General features: G+C 46.5%; 1 protein-coding gene across 1 annotated transcript in view; it reads left to right on the forward strand.

The window, feature by feature from the left end:
- The window catches only part of LOC125757446 (poly [ADP-ribose] polymerase tankyrase-1-like), a 236,199-nt gene that overhangs the window by 193,964 nt on the left and 15,856 nt on the right, over nucleotides 1–26,379 (forward strand). The window contains exon 3 of the mRNA XM_049413045.1: nucleotides 12,752–14,218. Coding sequence (XP_049269002.1) covers nucleotides 12,752–14,218 — 1,467 coding nt within the window. The remainder of the gene's footprint in view (nucleotides 1–12,751; nucleotides 14,219–26,379) is intronic.

The raw sequence follows: 26,379 nt of genomic DNA on the forward strand, positions 1-26,379 counted from the left end.
TGAGGTCAGTATATTAGTCAGTATTAGATAATCCGTATGCAGTTATCTAGAATTCACAGTGTTTGCCACTGCCACTGATAACTTTTTTTCTTATGTCTGCTACTATGGTAAAACTGTATTACACGCTGAGCTAGGTGTCGTATGGGTAGTGCAGTCTACTTTGAGGATGTCACAATTTTAGTGCGTTTCTTGTTACCCTGCTCGGTCGCTGTTAATATATTCCAGATTAGGTTTGCTTTTGCAAACAATCTAGCCCATGAGCTCTTTCGCGAACATGCGGGCGCTGTTTCAAGTAAAACTTTGCCTTCTCTCGCCACACTTCTTTCGCTTTCAAGTCTGCCTTACGTCAGCTGTATAAGTTATAAGTTATCAAACACCGTTCTTGCCCTGCAAGCCTGTTTACGTGGAATTTAATGTTGTCATCATCATTATCCTCATAATTCACAGCCTATTTATATTTCCACTGCAGGACAAAGGCCTCTCCCAATAATTTTCAATGTACCCTGTCTTGAGCCAGTAGACTCCCCGTCTTCATTGCATAACCCCACCTAAGTCGCTGCCGTCCTCAGCTGCGCTTCCCATCCTCCCTTGGTATCCATTCATTTGTTTTAACTGACCGTCAGTTGTCGCCCCTGTGCGTTACGTGGCCCGCCCAGGTCCGTTTTTTTCGTTTAATGTCAACTATACAGTTTATTTCAACAGTTTATTTCAATATCAAAGGGAGACAATAATATCAACAACTATACAACAACTAGAACATCGGCTAACCCTGTTTATATTGCGGCTGCGCCACTGTTACTGACACGTTTGTTCCGCGCAGTGTTGTGGCAGCATGTATTATAACGGTAGCCCATACACAGGCGCACATTAAGTGATAAACCCTTACATCTACGGCTCAAAGTTCCCTGGCGTTTAGCCGGCTCGTACACTCCACATTATTGCACCCGTTCTTCAGCATCACAGTGCGTAGTTTCCCGGCGTACGTGGTCTAAATTTATCACGGCGCATGGCCGTATCGTTTCGCATGAGTGAGCATTCCCCGAGAGTATTTTATGTGCGGCTCCCACACTCAACGTGCTCCAAGCATTCGTAATGACTATTGCAGTCACGTGCCTTGATTTCACTGTGAGAGTATGTTTTCTGTACCGGATTCGCTCGCTTTTTTATCATCATCAAAATGAGAGCCAGGAGAAAATTACTCGCACCTCGTTCCTAATGGTGTGTGCGCACCTTTAACATCGCTAATTAGCCACGCGACAGATGTACCTTTTAGTGGACACGAGAAATAAATAATGCCAGAAGTCGGGCATTCAGACGACACGCTCTGCTAGTCATTACAGCTGTGCCGTCAACCAAGGCCAAGAAATAAGGAATAATAGAAGGAAAACAAAATATCAGAGTGCTGGTGTTTCGTTACGCAGATGCTTTATTGTTGGCGTCACACAGTGCTATTCATTAACAGCTCTTTTCTTTTTCCTGCCGGTAAGGAGACCTCGTAGAAAAATGGAAAGCAAATTCTACATCGCCGGCCGAGGTGTGAACGTACTTAATGAGTCTAGACAGCCTTCTGAGTCAACTTTCTAGCTGTTACCTTGTTTCGAGCCAGAGATGGCTTCAGGTCAGGAGAAAAAAAGTGCCGCACATATTCTCTTCTCTTCCGGTTAACTAATGAGTCCATCAGGGACCGTTCCCGTTTTTGTTTCATTAATTATTTCTGCAGGTGTCACTTTACTCCGCGCTTCAAGAGTAAACAAAAATCATGGCGCACCGCTTAACGGCCTCGGGTTTTCCGAGGCCTCGTTATAAAACAGCTTCTTTCGACTTTTCTTTTTTTTCCGCGAATTCTGCTGTTTCACGGCAGCCTCAGAGAATTTCGTTAAAATGCTGAGCGAGCGAGGGACATTTTCAAAGCAGAACTACCATTTGGCCTCTTCTTGCTGCAGCGCGCTGCGGCGCTCCAAATGGCGAGAGTAGCCGCAGTGTCGTTTGAAATACGATACATGCCGTACTTTGAAAGGCCTTTTGCGCATAAACTCCGCGCGCTGTAGCTTTTTTTTTTTTTGTTTTTGTAAGGTACTGAAAATGGGCGCGTCTATCTATGACTGTGCGCACACCTTAACTGCAACGCAAAGCAGGTGATGAAAATAGCGAGGATGGAATGGAGCATGAACACACGAAGAGCGGGAACCAAACGAGGAACAAGAAGGCAGACCAGGACACCGCCATTCGCGGTCTCCGTATTATCGCTGTCCTCTCATCTTTGTTTTTTTTTTTCTCCGACTTTACTGCCCGCAAAAGGGTCCCTTCACGTGTTTATTTCCATGCACCCACGATTACTTGCTGTCAACATTTTCTTCCCCCAGAAGTCTTGAGGCCGCAAATGTTGTCGCGGATATACGCGCTTCCTTAGTTGTGAAAGATCCCTGCCTGGTCTAAACATCTTGCCCCTTTAACTTCCACGTTAATTCCCTTTTGCAGGCTGAGATATGGTGTATTTAACGCTGGTGCTGCTTAGCTTCTCAAATAACGTTCTGCTATAATTTATGTTGTCATGTAGTAGCCTTTGTGAAAGAAGATTGCCGTTCGTGGGTGTGGGTTTGGCCAGCCTTCGTACGTGATGACGTCACTGCTCAATATTCGCAGGCGTTGGGGGTTCATTCTGGCGCAATAAGAGCAACCAGTAATCACAGAGGTGTGAAACACAAAATGCGGCGACGCTGCAGAACTTTTAATAATTCGTTAGCCGCCGCTCATATTTATCTCAAAATGCCGGTGGTCAGGGGCGTAGTCAGAAATTTTCTGAGGGGTGGGGGTAGGTTTCAACCATTGTTTATGTACGTTCGTGTGAGTGCATTTGTATGTGTGCATGTATATACACACATACACAATTGAAAAATTTCGGGGGAAGAATTTGAACCCCTTCCCTCCCCTCCGCCCCCCCCCCCCCCCCCCACCGGCTACGCCAATGCTGCTGATCAATTCATGCTCTAGTGGTTAACTGTGACGTCTCCAATAACGGAGCTATTTTGTCGTCTTGTACGGCCGATTTTTGTTGAAGAGGCTACAATAGCTACGGATATGATTGCAAATTCAAGACAGAAGACATTCAGATAATTGCACCAAGCTCCCTTCCCAGCTGAACGTACTCCTCGCTGTAAAAGTGCTGCCCATTTGTGAGCAACGTGCACGGGCGAAACGGGAGCACGCCAGCTTCGAGCCACATTACATTAATGATCATAAGGCTAGAACTTCAATCGTGCAGCGCCTTTGATTGAGTGTGCGGTGAGCTTCAACCGAGAGTTGTGCAGAGCACAAAAATCGAGCCGGAATGACCGAGGCCTGATCGCCAGTAGACGTGACCTGTGCCTGCTGGTGAAACTCGATCAACCGTGGCATGCATGAGAGCGTCACAGATGGCCGTAGCGCGTGGTGCCGCACCTCCACGGGCGGTGCTGATGAGTTGAGCTTGCCGGAATCGTGTACTAGTATCTCTGTTTTTTCTAAATTCTATCTTCTGGCTTATCCAAAAATAGCAAGCAGTCTATTTTTCTTTTAAGTGGGCTCTCGCTTGCGCAGAGAATGTATCCGCTCCTACCTTTAAGAGTTGCTGCGGAACTATATTTAAACATTGTTTTCTTGAAACCCTGCTTTGTAAATGTAGTTTCAGGCTGAAGAGATCTAGAGCAGACAAAATAATAGAACGACCATCTGTGTTTGTGAACCCTATGTTTTGTTACTACTGATACAATTCTTAATTATTTTAGCATGGTCAAGATTGCACTGCACGCACGCTTGTGCATGTACAACGTTGGCTCTCGCAACTTATAGGTGAAAATTGTGAACAGTGAAAGATTCGTGCGCTTACCGGCTTCAATATGTAAAAATCGTGCAAGTGTTTTCAGAGACGCGCGTGCTGTGTCCTCAGTACGTATTTCTTTAACTGCGAATACTGTTAGAAGTCGCATTTGTGAAGGGTGCATGTTCGCTGGGTGGTTTCGAAGCGTGGGTGCGCGAATTTCACGCATTAGAACTTATAAATAACGCAGCCGTTGGTTTACGAGATTTATTAAGATTTGCGAGAAGCAGTGTGAGCGCTAAATGGTAAAAGCATTCTTTTAGTTGTTAAGTAACGCGTTTCATTTCATTGAGCAACTGCGCAACGATCGCATTCGCAGGATTGCGCAAGATCGCTTAATGGACAGTGTTATCTGATGGTGCTGCCAAGATCGAATTGCACAAGCTTGCGCGTTTCTGGGGTAGTGGAGAAGTGTGGGCAGCGCTATGTTTTGTAGCAATAGGGCCTGCACAATTTGCTGTCTGTCGCAGATTTGCGCAGATTTGCTCTCGGTCGCTACGCTGTCTGCTGAGCCGAGACGCAGGGCTGGCCCACGCGCGCCGCGGGTGCATCACTGAGGATGACAGCCGTAAAGCATCACTGCCAGAGTGACGCAATCTTCGGCATGACTGGACGACATCACGGCGCTTAACTTCAGCCATGGCGCGTCTTCTCTTAATTCGAACTTTTATTTTTTCCTCGTTTTCCTATTTTGCGAGAGCGTTGCCGAGTTCTGCGTTACATTTTCTTCGACCTTCAAGAACCAGTTGCTCTTGTGGCCAACATCTCTTCACCGGAATTTCAACAGATCGTGGGGAAAAATAAGGAAACGTTTGGCATCGGGCTAATTATTTAGACGTGTATAAATGTGAGCGCCTTGGTATTTGGATGGAAATTTGTTTTCGAATATTCTCGCCCACAAGCTTTAAATCGCCTGTTGGATAAGTGAGGTACTTAGCGCTCAGATTTAGACCGAATCTAGGTTGGCCCACATTTCATTTGAAGGTATCTTCCGGGATGTAGTCGGCGCAAGGCATCATCCCGCATTGAAATTAATAGGCTTTCAATCTTACCGTGTGCCATCAAAGCCCAATAGGCTTAAGCTAGGTTAATTGCAGAAAGGGTCTCCCATTTTTTTCCCGTTCGAAGGTAGGCCTCTTTAGGGTCTTTCAAATTTATTTGAACTCTCGCATACAAATAGAATTTAGCGATTTGCATATTCTTAATATATATTCCTCAGGCATACGAACAGAAATTGGCGATTTGCATGTCTTGATATGTAATGAACTAATTGGCGCCTAATGGGGTGAAATGGATTATGCGCTTTGTTATACAGTAGAAACTGCATCAGCCATCGTGGCTATGACGCACAAAGGCGAACGTTTGGTTTGGTGCCAGGTAGGCGCAATATACTATAGCGGCGTGCAAGAGGAAACAAAGTAGACGAGTCGGAAGGGGATTGAAACACCTACGCCGGGAAAGAGCACGGGTGCACCAACTTGCCTGTTTGGCAGTGCGTTTACGTAGAGAAAAAGACAAGTCAGGGTCTAGCTCTATTTAGCGTTGTTTTCCACTCCTCTTTGTGCCCTCATGACGCGCCTTCATTCCCTTTCTCCGTTAGCGGTGATTATGCTCCCTTGCTTCTCTTTGAGTAGCGAGTGGGCGTATGGGCGCCGTAGCACGTAAAAAGCTAAAATACGCGTAATAGTTGAAGTTACAAAAACTAGAGCAGAAAACGCACCTACATTAGCACACCAACGAGTATGGTGTAAGTGGGACATGAGAGAAATAGGGCACGTGCTGGATGTCATGGAACTTTCGAACGTCTCTGTGTGGACTGCCCCCTCTTTCCAGCCATCGAGACTGGAAAGAGGCTTGTCCATTTATTTCGTTGCCACTGCGTGCACCACACCTTTTACGCCCGCAAAGCTCAATGGCTCTATGCAAGGAGGCTCTCTAGCGCAACGTGCCCATTCGTTTCCCTCGCGCTGTTTCCCGACCGATTCCACGCCTGCATTGAACACTTGTTCTTACGTGAGGCTTCCAAGCTCTCATAAGCTGTCCGTGCCTCAAACAATAAGCAGCTTTTTAGGCGTATATAGAACCCCTGTAAGGAGCTCGGTAAATGAACACGACCGATGATGTTTTCTCTCCGAAGAATAAAGCTGGAGGGTGCATGTGCTGCTGATTAGGGTGGTGGCAGATATTCCCATCTGCATGTTCGCGTTAAATACGTGCACCGCCGTGCGCACAGAGGACCAAGAAAAGCGGCTAGATAGAACTCGTCGTTCAGTGGGGGATTTCTTCTTCTTCATCATCTCGTAATAATAATAATAATAATAATCAAACGTTTAATCAAACGTTTATTTAATGTGCCCAGGAACAACCGTGCTCGAGGTCTTTGTACTGGCGCACGAAAAAAAAAACAATAATCATAATAAAATATCAGGGATAAAAAACGATATAAAATTGCACATATACAACTATGCGCAGGCAGAAAAAAAAAGTCAACAGTGTACGAGGCTAAGTAAGTACAGTGCAAAGCTCGGAGCAGAACAACGACTGGGAGCTGTGAAAAACATCGAGCTCCAAAAAGTAAGCATTGTAAAGACGTTGAATCCTGCCAATGGTCGAATGCTCACAGAGGCAGGCGGTTACATTAAAAGGTCTGTTCTCTCTGGTCACCTTACGTGGAATTCGGAAATTAAGACAGTTGAGCAGTACAGGGCAGGATATGATACCATGCACAAGCTTGTAAAGAAATAACAGATCAGCGCGATTTCGTCGGCAGCAAAGTGATGGCAATGATAATAATCCAGCAGCGTTAGAACGAGATCCAGAGTCATTTCTAGCGAAACGATGGTTGTAAATGCTTAGGAATTTTTTCTGGACTTTCAATCATTTCAATCAATCATTTATTTATTTAACGTGCCCAGGAACAACCGTAAGGTCTTTGTGCTGGCGCACGCAAAAAAAAAACAATAAAAATAAACAATACAATACAGACAGTTTTCAGAAATAAAAAGAGCAAAAACACGTAGACAAAGAGAAATGAACACAAAAGGGGAGGAGTAAAATGAGACAACACGAGAAATATTGACGGGGAATAAAAAATTAGATTGCATATATACAACTATGTGGAAAGACTGAGAAGGGAAGACTTTGTACATTGTGCCACACTATGAAAACAGTGCAAAGCTCGGATAAAAACAATGATTGTGGGCTATGAAAAACGTCAAGATCAAGAAAATTAACATTATAGAGACTTTGTATTCTATGAACGGTAGAGTGTTGGAAGAAGCAGGCGGGTACATGAAACGGTCTGTTCTCTCTGGTTAACTTACGCGGAATTCGAAAATTTACACAATTGAGAAGTACAGGGCAGGATATGATACCGTGGACTAGCTTGTAAAGAAATAAGAGATCAGAGCGATTTCGTCGGCAGTGAAGTGATGGCAGGGATAATAATTCAGCAGTATTTGAACGAGATCCAGAGTCATTTTTAGCAAAGCGATAGTTATATATGCTGAGGAATTTTTTCTGGACTCGTTCAATGGTGTTACCGCTGGATTGAGCAATGCCATTCCATATCACGGACGCATACTCAAGTTGCGGAAGACATATTGCCGTGTACAATTTGTGTAGGGCCATGGGAGACCTGAATTCTCGAGATATTCTACAAACACATCCGAGAGAACGAAGGCCCCGCATAGCAGCACGCTTAACGTGAGAAGAAAAGTTTAACGCGCTGTCAACAACAACACCAAGATCACTGATTTCATAAACCTTGCATAACGGCACAGAATTGACAGAGTATTGAAATGGCACGCTAGATGTTTTGCGAGTGATAGACATGAATTTTGTCTTCGAGGTATTCAGAGAAAGGTTATTACCGTTGCACCACTCGGAAAAAGAGCACAAGTCTGGCTGCAGCAAGCGACAGTCGTTAACTGAATGAATTTCCTTAAAAATCTTGATGTCATCGGCATACAAGAGGAAAGAAGAATTACGAATGGCAAAAGAAACATCATTAACGTAAATTAAAAATAGGAGTGGGCCTAATACCGACCCTTGAGGGACCCCACTAGTCACTTTATACAAAGAAGAGGTTTGGCCATTTACGGCTACATAACAATATCTATTGAGCAGATAGCTCTGCAGGAGATTCACAACTGACAAGTCAACATCAAAGTTCGCAAGTTTAACCATGATCAGTGTGTGGCTGACTACGTCAAAAGCCTTGCTCAGGTCACAGTAAATTACGTCAACCTGTCCTCTCTGAGAAATAGGTGTGGTGGTCTGCGTCATGCAACTAGCAAGATTTGTGGTAGTTGAGCGGCCAGCGAGAAAACCATGTTGATTAGGAATCAATGAGTTTTTCACACTAAAAGACAATATGTTGTGAAGAGCCAGCTCGCAGATCTTTGATGTGGCACATAGTAGAGAAATCGGGCGATAATTGGAAGCATCTGTTTTAGAGCCCGACTTAAATACTGGAAAAACACGAGCAGTTTTCCACATGCTAGGAAATGTGGAAGTGTCCAGGCAGTTATTAAATATCGTAGTCAGTACTGGGACAAATATACTACCATACGCTTTTAGTATGGCGGAGGGGATGCCATCTGGCCCACATGATAAGGATGGTTTTAAGCGCTTAATGCATTCGCAGATCAGATTTTCATCCAGCGACAAAGCACTGGATGAGCTAACCACCTTGGGCTGTTGTCTGATATCAGTGCTAGAGTCTGAGGCCTTATAAACGGATGAGAAATGCGTGGCAAAACAGTCAGCGACGGCATGCACTTCTAACCCATTTGAGTCCAGTAGTCTGAAGGACTCTCCGCTTTTGCTAGACCGTTTACGTACATACTTCCAAAACTCAGCCGGCCTGTCAAGGCGCTTTTTTTCTAAGAATTCAATATACGAACTATGATCCCGTTTATATAGGCGTTTAGAGAGAGTTCGAAAGAAGCTGAACTCTTCCTTCCACTCGCTGGATGGAGAACATTTAGATTTCCTGTGTGCGTGATCTTTATGCTTCAGTGCACTGATAAGTTCAGATGAGAACCAGTGGGTATATTTACGTTGTTTAGGTGTATATTAGGGAATAAAATTACGCATGCTGCTCAGTACAAGCTCCGTAAACCGATCAACCTGCTCATCAACATTTGGTTTGTCAGTAACCTGTGACCACTCAACGGTAGACAAGTGATGATAGAGGCCCGTGTAGTCACCTCGCTTGAAGGCAAATCTCGGAGATTTGTTTACGTAACTGCTGAAGCTCGTTGTTTCGGCTGATGCGGATAATCTTACGTTAAGTGGTGGGTGGAATTTGTCCGGACGTACAAGAGAGATGTCGGAGCGGGAAACTTCAAGGGGTTGATCGTTTGACACACACAGGTCTAAGACGTTGCCACTGGAATTGACGACTGAGTTATGTTGCAGTAGGGAATTAAACGCCAGAAAGTCCAAGAGCAGGCTGCACTTTTTCTCAATGAAATGATTGTAGTGAGAAAAGGTAAGCGTGCTCCAGTCAATTCCAGGTGCATTGAAATCGCCAAGAACAATAATTCTGTGCCCACTATGAGAAGATACCACAAGTTCAATGGAAGACATGACATCATGAAACGAGGCAGGGGACATGCTGGGCGGTAAATAGAAACATCCAATCAATTTTTCACTGCGCTCAAGGTTGGTTTCTAGCCAAATTGATTCTTTGATAGTTTCTAGGTCTTTCCGTCTAACGGATTTCAGTGAATTGTCAATGGCAATCAGCACGCCACCGCCTTTCTGTTTGGTTTCACTGAAATCTCGGTCACTGCGGAAGGTGGTGTAGGTCGCGGGAAAAAAGTCAGATGAGGGAATTTCAGTGCCTAGCCAGGTTTCAGAAATAGCAATAATAGGAAAAGAAGACGAAAGAACATTAGAGAAAAACTCTCGTGTCTTGGTACGTAGACCACGAGCATTTTGGTAGAATATGTCTACGTTACACGGCACTTTCGATTCCAGTCACTTGCTCAGAGGGATGAAGCATGTCATCGCGCAGCTCCCCACGAAATGGCTTGAAGAGGCATCCGAGGGGCCACATCGAAGGGTCATTCAGGCGTTGTAGTGTTTCCTTGTCGACTTCGATGTAGAACGAAGAATAGGACTGAAATTTGGTTTGAAGTCGCCGGCAGGAGATGGGAGACAGATCGAATGAAGCAATATGTTTTTTGATGTCAGCAACAGTGGTGTCCGGGCTCAGCTTCGTAACAAAAATGGCCTTTGGCCGTTGTGGCCGTTGTGTCCGTTGAGCTACAGATATATTCGATGTTGTCATAGCTCCAAAAGAGGCGGGTTTCTTCTTTCTTTCCCCCTCAATCACCGCTGCATAAGAGGCTGTCGCAGGCATCACACTACCACGCTCGGACGTGTCTACGTCAGCTGGCGGTGAATTCGAAGGTGAAAGAGTGTTGGGGAGAGGTGGTTCAGAGCAGGCAGGTTGCTCGGAAGTCACTGATCGGTCAACGATCACATGCGCGGGGGGGATCACAGGTGCCTTCACTGCCACTCCGGCCGTGCGGCGCGTCAGCTCCTCACGCAGGAAGCGGACCTCTGCACGAAGGGAAGCGACCACGCGGGCTCGTTTTCTTCGCGTAGTTGGGATACCTCGTCGCTGAGGAACGAGATTCCCTCCAAAGCGTCGAGGAGAAGGCGGCGCAGCCCGGCGAGATCGCCCCCCGGAGGGGTGCACGTGGAGAGGGAACCGGTTTGAGAGCTGCAATGTTCATCGCTGCACGCCGCCGAGTTGTCTTCGCTAGGCTTACCAGCAGCGCGGCTCAGATCACATAAATTGCAGCAAAACGAGCGCGATCCAGACTTCAGGAGTTGCAGCTCTTCATCAGGCCAGGTTACACACTTCGCATGAACACGTTTAGAGCAATTTTCACAGCGGAAAAACTGCTGCTTACCGAAAAACGGGCAGGAGCATAGCAAGCATATAATAATAATAATAATAATAATAATAATAATAATAATAATAATAATAATAATAATAATAATAATAATAATAATAATAATAATAATAATAATAATAATTTGGATATCTTTCACGAAAACGTTCGTGGCCATCGCATTGAGACGCTCGAATTCTCAAATGTTATTTGGTCTTACTAATAGAAACATTCTGCTCCTTGAAACTTCATGAAGCTTTCCCCTTTTACGAGGAACGCTACTATTTCCCTTGCGGCCGACGGACGCCGAGTCTTCGACAAGTCCGCCCACAAGGTCTTTATAATGCTTGCTTTCTTGATCTGGATGTTTTTTATAGCTCGCTGTCATTGTTTTCCTCCGAACTTCGCGCTCTCTCAACGTAGTGTCGCACATTGTACAAATCTTTTTTCTCCTTTATCTTTCAGCCCACCCTGTGTTTTGTTGTATGTGATTTGTATTTATCATTCTCCTTCTATATTTCTGGTGGGGTGTTACAGCATTTTTGCCCGGTTGACCTGACTCATCGTTTTTTACATTATTCTGCTTTTTTATTCGTATTTTCTCCTGTAGGCTGTCTTCATTGTATTGTTTGTTATTAGCATTTTGTTCGCGTGCGCTACCTAAAGAACCTTACGGTTGTGTCTGGGCACGTTGCATAAATTATTATTATTACTGTTGTTGACATATTATTTGAAATTGTGCGGCGACAAATAGTCCTCTACTTTGTGTGTTCTAAGCAGGTTTAATTACATGTATTGCAATTAGAGCACTTTTGGCTAACACTTTCTGACCTTTTCTTTCTTAATTCTGGCCTCTATTTCTATATTCTACAGAGACAGGGGAAATGTCGACGTTGTGCCACGGACAAATGCGCAACACGAGCTGAATAGTTTGCTCGTCTCTGCCGGAGACGCAAGTCAGGTTATCGGTCATACGAATGCATTGAAAGTAAGCGTTTTCGTAAATGCCACTCCCAGCCATGATCGGTACAACGGCATTGCTTCTCTGCGGGAGAGAGATTACACTTGCAGCCACAGCGCCGCTCCATGCTATGCAGCGGGTTATTGGAGACACTTAAGAAAGCCAGAAAGCTTGGGTCTATTTGGGGGTGAGCTCAAGTTCCCTGGCAGCGTGTATTCTCGGCAAATATTATTTGAGACAGCTCGACCCGCCACGGTAGTCTAGTGGTTATGGTGATCGACTGCTGATTCGAAGGTCGCGGGATCGAATACCGGCCGCGGCGGCCGCATTTTCGATGAAGGCGGAAGTGCTAGAGGCCCGTGTACTTACATTTAGGTGCACGTTATAGAACCCCAGGTAGTCGAAATTTCCGGAGCCCTCCACTACGGCATCCCTCGTAATCATGTCGTGGTTTTGTGACGTTAAACTTAAACAATTGTAATTATTTGAGGCGGCTCGGGGCATTCTTGGGTTCATCGGGTTGCCTTGACAGCCGAGTCGTTTTGGACTATGCGAAAATAACACGAAAGCCACTGAAACATAAGGTCGTACATTTTTTCTAAAGAATGACGGTGCATTTTCCTGATGTAAGATGTTATCTGTGATGTAAGATGTAAGATGTTCCTGCGTAAATATTGTTTCGTGAATATGCGTTCATAAGAAATGCTTGCCTTTGCATTCCACTCATATTGCGGCTTCTATAGTGATTTGCTAGTGGCTGTTTTTATGAACCTCTGTAGCACGCTATAGCTTCTCCACGAATTCCGGCTAATGGTCAACATTCACAGAACATGTAGAAGTGTGATTTGCGATTAGCTTGGCTGTTGCCTGACTATCGTCATGTTCATTGTCACAGTGTACGGAGATCAAGCACCACATAATCAGAAAGTGTATAACTGCGCAAGAATTTCAAGAGCGCGTCCTCATAAAAGGGGTTCAGACAAGGAGTGTACATGTTGTCGTTCTTGCTTGCATGTGCAGCTGTATCCTGAAACCGGCGAGCAGAGCGGTAGCGGCGGCAGCGGTGGAGCGGCGGCGGCGGCGGCGTGCGCAGCGGCGTCGTCCCTGCCGACGGGGCGCTCGCCGGCGCCGCTGGTGGCCGTGCAGTCGACACCAACGCCGCCCCCGAGCGAAGACCACCTGCCAGCGAGCGGGGGCGGCAGCCTGCCGCTCAGTGCCTCATGTCACTCGCTGACGGCCGCCACGACGGGCAGCAGCCTGGGCTCCTCCGTCAACGACCTGACGCTCGAGGCCGAGCAGCTGGAGCGCGCCATCCGCGCCAACGATGTGGCCACCACGCGCCGCCTCCTGGAGCTGCACCACGGTCGCTTCTCGGTCAACCTGCACGGAAGCCTGCTGGACAAGAGCAGCGCCGGCTCGGCCAGCCAGGACATGGAGATCCTGCTGCGCAAAAGCCAGACGCTTATCGACCGCTTCGGTCGCGGTGACTCGGTCTCCACAGACTTGGAGCCCGTGCCGGCCGTATTCGCATCCGCGTTGCACCTGGCAGTAGAACATCAGGCACTCGACGTGGTCGGCCTCTTGCTCAAGTACGGCGTCGAGCCTAACGAGGCCGGCGTGCCTTTGGGCAGCCTGCGCCGCGGAAGCTCGGCTGCCTCCGAGGCCAGCGGCTCGCTGCGCCGCGCCACGCTTAGCCCACGCGCCGCGGGCCACAGCCCAGATCAGGCGCCGTCACCCGAGCTGCGACGCCGCAAGTACGTGCCGCTGCGTCCCGAGCTGGCGGCCTCGCTGCGCGTCGTCCGGCACTCCCCGGACGGTCGAGAGATCACCTTCGAAGAAGAGTACACTCGCGACTTCCTCTACAGCTTGCCGCCGCTGTTCCTGGCTGCCGCGCTAGGCCGCACGGCTGCGGCGCGGCTCTTGCTCAAGTACGGCGCCACCGCCAGTCCCCGCGACAAGAACGGCGTGACACCGCTGCATCTGGCCGCTTGTCAGCCACAGCCATCGTGGCCCTGCTTGCGCCTGCTGCTCGAAGCTGGGGCTCGCATCCACGCTGCCAGCCTGCGTGGCGCCACACCCTGTGACCTCGCTGAGACTGACTTGAGTGCCGTGCAGATCTCGATAATCGAGACTGCCTTCGCTGGCGCTCAGAACGCCGCGGCTGCAGCAGCCGCGGTGCTACAGACCGCCAGTCCTGGGGCGCCCACGTCCGCAGCAGCTGCCGGCGCCGTTCCCGCCGCGGCATCCTCGGCGATACCCGTCGCGCCGCCCGTCAGGCCACCTCAAGAAGAGGCCCACATGACACGATCCAATATACTGCGCCGCCTGCAGGACTCGAGGCCGGGCCAAACACACCGAGGCTCGGCCCGCAAGAAGGAACAGCCCGATGAGCTGGCTCCGTCGCCAGATGGCCCACCACCGCCTGGGAAACAGCGCAGCCCTGGAGTCCTCAACATCGCGCCTGAAGAAGACAAGACCCAGGAGAGAGTGAGTCAGCTGTTCCCCCATTTTTCGCTACTTTTAGGTTCTGGCAGCGTTCCGTTCATGATTGTAGAAAAGGAAACTGACGGACACGCTCAGCACTATAACATTCAACGCTATATTGTACGGGGCTGAATTAAAGAAGTATTTTTTTCTTCGTAAGAGCCATTTGCCTGCCTCCTTCGCTAATCGCACATCTGCCATTGGCTGGACACTTTTCATGCATAGAGTTTTAGGGCAAGGAGGTTTTGTCTGTCACAGGGATTCTTAGAAGCCGCAGTATTGCCCCTTGTAAATTACCGAATTAATTGATTTTCTCGGGTTTCATGTGCCAGAACCACGATACGAGATTATGAGTCACGCCGTAGGGGGGGGGGGGGCATGTCGATTTCAACGACCGGGGGTTTTTTGACGTGCACCGAAATCTAAGTACACGGACGAGTGTCCTTGCACTTCGATAGGGTCGAAATGCATCCCATGCCCTTGAGCTCAGTAGCGCTACACCATACCCACGAATCTACCGCGGCGGGCGGACATTAACTGCGAAAACAGCATGCTGACGCGTGTTGAAAGAGTCCACGCAACGTACGGGTGTATAGAGCATTCTAGAAAGGATTTGGGCGACAGGCTTGAGTGTTCCCAGTGTTGACTATTCATGCGACGTGTGTCTTAAGAAACAAGTAAAGAAGGGCCGTAAATTAAGAAAACGCTTCGAATGCTGAAGTTTTTCGGCAGAACAAACGCTATCCAATTGGTGCTGTCAGGAATCAAAAACAGTTCAACGATAATAAATGGTTTTCGCATGGTGAGAGATTTCAGGGGGAGCTTGTCTCTGGCCTGTTACTGCACGGCGACAAGCCAAAGTGCAGGCACTAGCGAGAGACTATGTACAAAAAGCACTTCCCCTACCGTCTCGTGCATGTGGACGCGGCCAGCATGTCAAGAAGCAGTGCCTTCGCCACCAGTGTTGACGAGGATGTCTGAAAAAGAACACCAGCGCGTGTCCCAATGGCCACTATACCACCACGACACAACGGCCTCACGCGAAATGAAGCCACTGTGCTGCGGAAACTCCGAAAAGCATGAATCTACGCTTGAGTTTGTACCCACGTTCTGCACCCTGCGCTATAAGTTTATAAATTCTCACACTGCCACGAATGCGTTGTGCTGTACCAAATTGGTATGACCATGTGCATTATGCACACCCGACCTCAGGCACATAGCACATCTCACCAGACGACAGTGGGAGGCAATGCTCTTCAGTTGTACTTCGACGGACAAGCTAAAGCTGGTCGACCGATCGAGAAGGGCAGCTAAAGCAGCTGCGCTTCTGGACTGAGCGTAGGACCCACTGCAGAGAGGAGAAGCTACCCACGCTCGTTTCGCTCGCATGCTGTTTTCTATTTCACTTTCTTATCTCATTCTCCCCACTGGAGAGAAAAAGGAAACGGTGGACAAAAACTGCAGAGCATGATAATGAGCGATGATGAAATAATACAACGAGGCACTTATACCTAAAATTGCATCATATGTTTGTCACGGCAAATTTGGTCGCCGACAGATGAAACCTCCATACGCAATATTTGTTCATTAAAATACGCGTCAGCCAATCGCGATATTGGACATAATAGATAGTAGGGCCGGTAACCTAATGGCATAGAGTACTTATGTTCATAAAACCTTATGAATTGGGTCTGTGGATTTTCTATGTCTTTAATTTTCTTCTCTGCACTGACCTATAGAAAGATCTGCTCCAAAATGTACTACATTGTTGAAATAGAGTGGTTTTTCTTTCTTTTTTTTTTAACGCTGAAGTTCTAGGAATCGAAATGACGAAGTAGGACATCAAGGCATCGGTGGAAATCATGGATATATTTTTCGCGCCTATCTGCTGCATATAGCTTCGCAGTATGGATAATATCAAGAACGGAAAGCCATGTAGTAATGATTCGCGAGGCATTTGTTAAGTCAGTTGGTACGTTACAGGTATAGCTGCGCCATTTGTGTTCATGCTTTAAAAGAAAGCCAGCCACAGCCAGCCAGTGGCAGCTTAGACACAGCGCTTCTTCGGAGAATGAGAAACCCTTATTAAGAGTCGTGCTCGATGTCCTATCGCATTTCATTCAACATTTTGCGCACTAAGGAGGATTTTCCCTTGTCTAAAGAAATGCTTTACCAGCCATGCCCAATCATCAACCGTTACATAGTTGTTGGCACGTGGATTCCTCATCAGGATCCTTGCAGAGTAACTACCTATGACGACCGTATTCTGTGACAGAGTATTCACCATAAAACGATGGTCACTTAGCGCAAAACGACGGAAAAAAAAGAGGGGGGGGGGGGAGGGCAAGCAGCAGTGTTAGTGCTCATATTGTTCCTCCCCCCCCCATTTTTTTTCGTCGTTTCGCGCTAAGTGACAATCGTTTCATTGTCAATACTCAGTATCAACCGTGTAGCCCAACAGCAAGTGCTTCTGAGTATTCTGTGATGATTGACTTCATTTCCCATTTCTTGTCATACGCCACGTCGAGCGGCTGATCCCGCCAATCACGACGGTGTGGCAGCGTCTGAGCCAATTAATGACAGTCAAGACTTTGGAAATTGATATTGGTCACTCGTCACAAAATCCCACTCCTGTCCATTGGCTTGGTCCACCAGGGGGGCCATTATCTGGAATCTCATAGATTGCATGTGCCAAGCAATAATGCCCCCCACTCGTCCCTATTCTGACTAGGGGTGTGCGAATATTCGAGTTTAGAATTCGAATAGAATAATACCTAATCGAATAATTCGATTCGACTTTCGAATAGCAAGTATTCAAAGTTTCGAATAATTCGACAGGGCGAATATCTAAAACTCGACCAAAGGCCAATGGTGCCACTTGGTGAGGGTGGGGTGGGTAAAACTAACGCTAACGTCGTTGCAGTAGGCCTTTCGTTAAAACTTTCACCGATATCCCAGTTAAGCAAGCACTTGTTTATTTTAAAGGAGATTATGCCATTTCCGCATGCCATGGCTCCGGCAAAGAAGGCCAGGGAATAGTCTGGGAGACTGCCGAACTGAGGGCATCACAAAAAAGAAAAAAAACAAAGAACTTATAGGATGCTTGAGCTTCGCCTTCAAGAGTAGAACGCAATAGCTTAATCGGGCCATGTTCGCATCGCCTTCTCAATCGCTAGCCTGGCTTCGCTTCTCGGTGGACACCTTAACCGTGCCGCAAGGAAATGAGCGTCTCTGCGTGCGCCTGTAAATTGGCCCTTTCAGACTATCCTAGAATGCTTACTGCAAGTACAGTTGCGAAGTGGCCCTTACTACGTAATTCTTCCTTTTGCGAGTTGGCGAGGTGCCCCCTACGCGCCCGTAAGGCAGCACTCGCACCTGCGCAGCTGCACAGTTGCGCACGTTGTTGATGCTCTGCTGATAATGATAATTAATTATGCCTGTGTGCTTTGAGATTGGTGTGCCTTTATACAATCCACTGGTTGCGCAATTTACATGTTTTGACGCCTGGTGTGATTCTACGCTTCTGCCACGCAGTATTACATGTGTTAATGAGACTCCTCACGTAACATAACATTCATATAGTGTTTTTTTTCTTTCGAATTAATTTCGAGCACGGGCGTGGCTCTGGTAGAACACCTGCTTGTCACGTAGAAGTCCTGGTTACAATTCCCACTCGAACCAAAATTTTTTTGTTATTTTTTTATTTGCATCTGTCTCGAATTTTAGCTCACGGACAACGCTGATTTTTCGCTCACAACCAACGACACCGACACCGAAACCGGAATATATGCTAAACTAGCTATTTAACGCTATCGTGTTAAAATAAAACCAGCAAACTGAGCTCGGACCCTATCGTCAAGAGGTTCAAAAATACTTCAGTGAGCCCCTGATTCCAAGAAATGATATGATCCTTTGAAATAGTCGGAAAGAGCATGGAGCTGCACTTTATCCAGGTATCGGCAAAATTGTTTTGCGATACCTTCCCATCCCTGCTACTAAGGTGCACAGTGAGCGCATGTTTTCAACTGCAGGAAACACCGTAACATCACGGCGAGAGCCTGAAGCCAGGCCACGTAGAACAGCTTGTGTTTCTGCATGACAATTTGCAGTCATTCGGTAGCAGTCACTGACCGCGTTATGTGCTCGAGGGCATGAGCAGACTGTATTTCTTTGTTCTTTCTTTCAATTTTCAATAAAATATTTTGTATTCCATATTCGATTCGATATTTTTGGCCACTGTTCGGCACTATTCGATTCGAATTCGATTCTATATGAAATTTCACTATTCGCGCACCCCTAATTCTGACTCAACTCAAGAGTAGCTTGAAAGATGGCGTAAGATTTGCCGTTTCTTGACGCTGCGCCTTATCGGAGCAGCTGCCCTCAGGCCATAATGAACGCAAGGCCTGAAGAAGGAGCCCACAGGCACCACCAGTTTCAATAAATCTTATTTACAACAACCTTTATGCGCTTATCTTATCGCGTCGTGAGCGCGAGTGGTCACGTCGACTCAGACGCAAAGAATAAAATCTCAGGCCCTTATTCCGCAGGATAAACAAGGCACATTAGAAGAAAGGAAAATACAACGGAACAAAGCAAAGATTCCCCGCCTAAACGAATGCGCAGTAAACGGGCCGTCAAGTTTCAGTTTGCTTTTCTCCCAAAAAACGAAGAAGGCACAGATTCCCTTAAGCGGTTCTGTCATTGTAGACGCAACGCCGCCGGCAACGTAGCAACGAGAAACAGTTTTTTCCTCTTTTTTTCGGGTTGTCTCGCTTAAGCTACGTCGCTGCATGCCTGGTTGCGCGCACTCTGCTCGCAGATTCGAGGGGCGTATTGATTTTTATGTGCATCTCGCAAAACCATGATCGGCGCGATGGAGGCTTTGTAAAACCTCGCTCGAGAGCGCCCCTCGGGGGCCCTTAACCGCCTTCGCAGTGCTCTTGTTTTGCTTTGCTTCTCAGCAAGCTCGGCAGTTTCGGTGCACCATCGCATGCTCTGTCTGCCCCTGCTTCGACGCTTCTCATCGACTGTCGCCGCTCTGGCCTCAGAGAAAGAAAAACACATAAACACACAGGGCGGCCATCGAAACCATACTTTCTTTTTCGGGGTGAAATGTAAGTGCATACAGATTGGCTCAAAAATATATAGAAAAAAAGAAAGATCACGGGGGGTCTCCATGCACCCACGTCGTATATATTGTTGCATCACGCGTGCCACGGATTTCTTAACTGCCAAAAAAAAAGGCCAGGCAGAAATTCTATTTAAGCTCGTATCTTTCCCGTTGTAGCGTCTCTTATATAATGGCACCGTTGACTAAATTCACGCGCAGGGTTTATGGAGGAAGGATAGGGAGCGTTGTTCAGTATATTTGCAGAACACGGTGCGTAAGTCTGACGGACCAGCTGTGGCACCAGACACTGTGAGACCTATTGGAATAGGCATGCCCCAAAGAAACACTCCTCAAGAAAATAAACACAATGGCAATAGCGAAAATACAGAAAACTAAAACAGTATTACTAAATATACCAATGCAGATTGGTTCGGGATTCATGTTAGAGTCGGTCCGGCAAAATTCTGGATTCATGTTAAACGAGGTAAGTGATTCGAGATAGCGTCGAGTTTTAATAGTATTGTTAGTCTACGAACTATGCTTTGTTTTGTATAATTGTGATGGGAATATCTGAAATTGGCACCAAGAACAACTCCTATTGCAGTGTGCGCAACGGGACAGCAGAAAGGCGTGTGGTAATATCATTGCCTGTGAGAGATTTTGATCTGTTATTTGGACAGTCTACATGACCATTTCCCTGCGCAAAAGATGTCACTGGACATTGCATCATGCCTCCCCCTCCTCCCCCGGTCCGTACTTTTTGTTTCACCCCTATCAACAAACATAGACCAACGTTAAAGGCTCCAAGGGGATTTTCTCATGAGCAGGCACTTGATAGTTCCTTAAGAGACTGTTTTCAACAGATAAGTGTTCTCTCTTTGTTTCCGTCATAGGCCCTGGCACCTCCTTAAGACACCACCACATATAATCGTCATTTATCTTTGTGTGCTATCCCTTACGTATGCAAAGAAAAAAAAAACACGGCGCACTCCACTACGCTGGTCACACTCGACAACTTTTTACTGACATAATGCGAGATTCTTCGAATGTGATCCCAACCAAAGCCCAGCAGTTTTCGAATCACTGGCGTAACAAGAACAGAAAATAAAGAAAGGTCGGACGATGTGTTGTTCTAGAAAGGGAGTCACGTGACTCAGGAATTTTATGCCTGAGCGTTTAGTCTCACCGCATCCTTCTCGCATTTCTCTCAATTTTTCTCTACTTTTTGCACTTCTCAGAGTGACCCACCTGGTATCTGTTGCGGTTAACCTCCCTGTCTTTGAGTTCCTATATATATTTCTCTGCTTTCAACTTTGCTCTGATAGAGCAACATTTCGGCTAACGCAAGCCCGGCTCGATGTAACTATAGTTACTGTACTCTGTAGATATAGCGTCATTCACCTCGCGTGATTTGAGTACCAGAAGAAGCTAAAGTTGAAGTGAATTAAGAGACAGAAAAAAAAAGGAGCCATTATCTTTCTTCCCACCTGCGCTCACCCAAGTACAATCCTGCGTCGATTACTCCAGGCCGCATCACCACAAGCCACCATGTGCGTAGCTCGTTGTTTTATTCTATTTTCCATACGAGCCTTAGGCAGAGCACCGCTGTCAGGGGCGTCGATCCGAACGCCTTTGAAACTGTCTCTTCATGGAGCCTCGTGCAACCTTTTGTTTCTTTGCGATACAATTTTCGCGACAACTGCCACCCTAATGGCCCGGGAGAACAACGCGAGTCGTTGAACCGACGACAACACGAACGCAATTCCCCGAAAAGCGTCGCCGTTTTATTTTCCAGTGGCGCGTGCGAAGAGGCGTACCGCTGCCGGAAAGAGATTTGGGGGGAGGGGGGGGGGAGGTTTAGTGACACGAACCAGACGATGTGCTTGTTCGCGCATGCAGAAAAACCATCGGGCATGCCGAGCGTTCAGGAAAAGCTGCGGTTAAAAAAAAAGAAAAAAAAAGTTCTACAAGTAGAACGACGACATGCCAAACAGTAGCAATGAGAACGCAAGTGTTCCCTGGCATAGATCACGAAGAAATGGCGTATCACAAATTCTGGAACATCATTCTGTTTTGCGTTTGTTGCTTACCGTAGCGGCAGTGAATTGCCGATGAGCGCTTTTCTTGCACGAAACCCTTACGTGCTTCTGCATCAAGGTCCGTCGTATTATGTGGGTTGCATAAGGAAACAGTGATTCCGAAATCTTGTTCATAAGAACGTTCCCAATTAAAAAGATAGCGCGTTAAGATGCTTATACGGATTGCGAGCAATCACGACGACGCAATGGACGGCATACCTTACTCATCGCACGTTAATGCTGGTGGTATAGGGTAAGTTAAAATGCTGGTATTTGCTGGTGCAGGAAAAAATAGCCGCAGAAAATACGCCCAGGTGAAGTAGTAGAATGCACAGCCATGCACTGTAATTGAATAACGCTTTTTCAGGAATTCGCATACATGTGCGATCACAGCGACTGCACAATTATACCGTCCATAGCAAAGAGGCGTTGATTTAATAGCCGAACGCTTCAAGACAGTTATTATCATTATTAAAGAAATCGAGGCTTCACGGTATAGCAGCGAGAATATTTGGGCATTGGTTGTTTAAGTACTCGGTACATTATGCGAGTGCATACAGCCTCAACGTGGGCGCCTTTGTATCGGTGACGGAAGTCCAACTTCCGTTCACTAACCACCGGCTACGAAAATTTGCGGAAGACCCAGAGAGAGTTATTTGCTTTAATAACGAAACTAACCAAACATACCTGTTCGTTAAAGTAATACCTAGGTTCTTGGTGGTGGCTAGAAAAGCGCGGTAGTGTCTAGTTTTTTTTTCTTTTTTTTTTTCGCTATTACGTTATCCTTTCCGCGTACCCCTGGAAGCAGAGTTCTGCGATTAGAAAAAAAAGCTTTCCAACAGCCCTTTACAGAGCAGGGCACTTGACTATTTACTAGGATTTGCTTTTACTGTCTACGATATGCAGCATTTATGCATTTATTGCGGAACAATCATTTGCAGCTGATTTCACGCTTTTCCTGCTCTATTCTTGGCACTTTTCTGGCGAAAATCAAGGCCTACACACGAGTTCACTGACGCCAGTATATAGAACAAAACGAGCCTTTCTGTAAACGCTGGAATGATGGGTGAGTATACACAATATCTCTTTATGCGACACACCACGAACGAACCTTATGCTGTTTTTTTTTTTGTTGTTGTTGTTGTTCGTGTGACACAGACCAACTCCGGCCATAACTGCAACATTCACTGAGTCAACCTCGGCATACTCAAAAAAAAAAAGTAACAAGAAATTATCAATGGTATTTTCATGAAAGCCCGTCCCTGTTTCAGTGTTGCTGCTTCCGTTTCACAGTGACTGAATCTTTTAACTGGTCAACGGAAGGCCGCAAGCGGTGTCCGAAACTGGTCGCGGTGGCTGCCATTTTATGAAAGAGCGCATCGTGCTACAAGTTCGTGTATACGACGTCCCTGAAAAATTGAGCTGTCTGAATTTTATCCAAAGTATTCCGCTACGATATGGTTCATCGACCGCGTTGTCCTATAAAAAGGAAAGATGAATACTGCAAGTCGGTTCTGCGGAATCCTGCAAGGTGGAGGAGGGGTTAAGAAAGGGGAATTGAAAACCACCCGTTTGTAGCACGAAGCCACAAGGGAATCCACACGGATTTCTGAGAAAAAAAGCTTCTTAGCTGCCAAAAGATTCATCCTGGTCCGGGGGATCGAACCCGGGCCCAACGCATTTCCGGTGCGGTCGCTCTACCAATTGAGCTACCCAGGAAGCTAGCAATTAACAGCGCGAGGGCGAATTAATCGACAACTCGAAGCGCATAGGCGGAGAATACTGCAAATCGGTGCTGCGGAATTCCTTGTCAAGAACGGCTTCGTGCTCTACAAACGGGGGGTTGTCGATTTCCCCTTTTTAAAAGGAATGCTGCTTAAAAGCTGTGCACCCTGACCTGCCCTTGCTTTTCTTTCATCATTCTTTCGATAAAGTGCGCTTCATGGTTCAAAACCGAGATCCTTGCAGCAGTCTTTGTTTCTTTCTCCGCACTTCTTGTGCCCTTGAACTTATTTCCCGCTCGGTTTTTCTCTGCCTGAAGCATTTTTGTCTTCCTTGTTCTCTCTTCCTTTTTTTCTTTTTGACTGAACGTAACGGCCCTCCATCAGGCATCGATTCTTTCCTAATTCAGTTCAAATCGAAAGCCCAACACCATCGGAGAATCTCGCGTCGCTCGCGCCATGGCATTCGTAGCCGGTGTCACGGTGAATGAGCGCTGGCCACCAAACTCCTAATTAAAAAGGGATTCTACCGGCCTGAATGAGCTAGAGCGGGATATCATTCAAGGGGACCCTGGTGGAGGACCTGCGCTTCAGCGTATGCCTCACCGCGGCTGGCGCTTGCGATCGGCAGCTGCGGTGAAGAGGCGTGCGACGCTTGCGCAAAGCGCACTGGGCTGTGCCCTCTGATAGCAGTTCAAAGCAACCACTTAGCTCCAAAAGGCGCAGCACAGATTGCGAAAAGCAATCTGAAAGCGTTTGCTGTGCTTTCGATAAGCGCGTTACTACACTGTGGGCCAGGTTGTCTTACAATATTAGCGCGTGATAGAAAGGATCTTCATAAGCCCTCCATATAAAATGTTTACTTGCTCCGAGGCACAGTTTCGTATGTGCAATGTCGGTCATTCCTGAAGAATGCGTGCACAGTGGATATGCCTCACTGTATTTGCGCGTTTAGACCGCAGCAGAAATTCATATATCTCAAATTCTAACTTCTTAGGTGCCGAGTGGCCGAAAACCTACTGCTGCCAGTGCTCATTCTATTCAGCGCGTGCCTGTATGGTCCCCGCTCAGCGGTAAGGAAACGCAGCAGCGACAAAAGTTCGCAAGCGCTGTACAAGAATTTGAGCATGGCAGTGCCTTCTGCGTTATCTGTCAAACTTGTTACACACTGATGCCACCGATATAGTCCTGAACACTCACGTTAAACAGCTTAATATCGGTGTTTTTTTTTTTGTTTAGCTTTTGTCAGTAGCAGCCGCCTGCTAGGGTGATGTGTGCGCGTCGGTTTGGTTCGAAGGAAGATAATGGAGGTGTGGCGCTCTGAGGTGCTCGTCACCCGTGGAACACGTTCAACAAGACGATCCACCGGGCACCGGCACACAGTAGAGTGTATTGCGACTTTTATAGAGATATTCCAAATATAGCATGTCGTAGCTGATCGCTCTGCGAAAAAAGTAAACGTGCCGATTCCTCAGCTATCAAAAAAAAAAAAAACGAAACGGGCGCCTCTGACTGTTTGTGCAGTGTAAGCGTAGTAATGTGTCCATTGGAACTGTGCGAACGCAATGTAAGGACAGGGTACACAGTTCCATCAAAGCGACATCTGTGGAGGGTCACTGTCTGGCCATTTGCATTACCGTCATTTTTTACCCAGTAATCACTGATTCAATATCAGACTCTTCTTCTTGGTTCCAGTAACCCTTCATCTTTCGTTGCCCGAAACTCACTTGGACCACGTGCAACCAGCGGACAATCCTTCTATCCGTAGTATGTACTGATACAATAGTTTGTTCTGTAGCAGTAAGATTTTCTTGTGCACCCCATCTCGCTTTCTTTTTTTCGGCATTCTATAGTTAGGGGAAAGCAATGCGAAAGCACATGTTTGCCTTAACTGAGAACAGGGCACTTCTCTTCCCCTAACGCGCACCTTGCTCAGAAAGATGCTTCATACAGGTGGTAGGAGCTATATTCTTGTTATTATTTATAAAGCGTAATCTTTAAGTGCCTCATCAGGCGCTGGTCTTCAGAAACGCGGCGTGTGGTACAAAATATCACATGGCCTTATTGAGTTTAATAAAAATCAAATAAAAAATCAAGCTTAGAGCCGAATCGCACCCAGGTATTTGGCATAGCAGTCAGGCGTCCTGCCACTGAGTCAAGCCAGTGCTTCGGACTGCTTCGAAAAACCACCCTATACCGTCGTCATGTCGGGAAACAGATGTAATATCGCGTGGCAGAAGCGTGGAATGCCACGAGGCGTCACACCGTGTGAATTTCATCATCATCATCATCATCATCACCATCATCAGCCGCAGCGTCGACAAAGTATGCAGCTACGCAAGCTCCGATGACGATGCGCACGATGATGCCAAGATAGCCACACCGGATAACTTTCGCGTTCGAGTCGTCTTAGGCGAATGCATAAGGGACTCTGCGAGTTTTCTATTTTATAGGAGCTATGTTCCTTATTAAATGCGAAGCATTTCTTGGCGAACCCAATGCACTTTGCGCGTTTCTATCTATCTATCTATCTATCTATCTATCTATCTATCTATCTATCTATCTATCTATCTATCTATCTATCTATCTATCTATCTATCTATCTGTCTGTCTGTCTGTCTGTCTGTCTGTCTGTCTGTCTATCTATCTATCTATCTATCTATCTATCTATCTATCTATCTATCTACTATATCTATCTATCTCTCTGTCTGTCTGTCTGTCTGTCTGTCTGTCTGTCTATCTATCTATCATCTATCTATCTATCTATCTATCTATCTATCTATCTATCTATCTACTATCTATCTATCTATCTATCTATCTATCTGTCTGTCTGTCTGTCTATCTATCTATCTATCTATCTATCTATCTATCTATCTATCTATCTATCTATCTATCTATCTATCTATCTATCTATCTATCTATCTGTCTGTCTGTCTGTCTATCTATCTATCTATCTATCTATCTATCTATCTATCTATCTATCTATCTATCTATCTATCTATCTATCTATCTATCTATCTATCTATCTATCTATCTATCTATCTATCTATTCTAGCGTTGCTATATATTCAAGCTATATTCAAGCTATATTCAAGCGTTGCTCGACCCCGGAGGAATATGCTAACGAAAGTTACCTGTGATATTCACATCATCGCACTGTAAAGTGCACTTCGTTTCGATAATACACGAAACCTGCTCTAATGTGAGTGCTCGTTACGTCAGACCATAAGTTATCCTCTAAACGTAAATGCT

The sequence above is a fragment of the Rhipicephalus sanguineus genome, chromosome 1 (genome assembly GCF_013339695.2).
Source record: "Rhipicephalus sanguineus isolate Rsan-2018 chromosome 1, BIME_Rsan_1.4, whole genome shotgun sequence".
In the NCBI taxonomy this organism is placed as follows: Eukaryota; Metazoa; Arthropoda; class Arachnida; order Ixodida; family Ixodidae; genus Rhipicephalus; species Rhipicephalus sanguineus.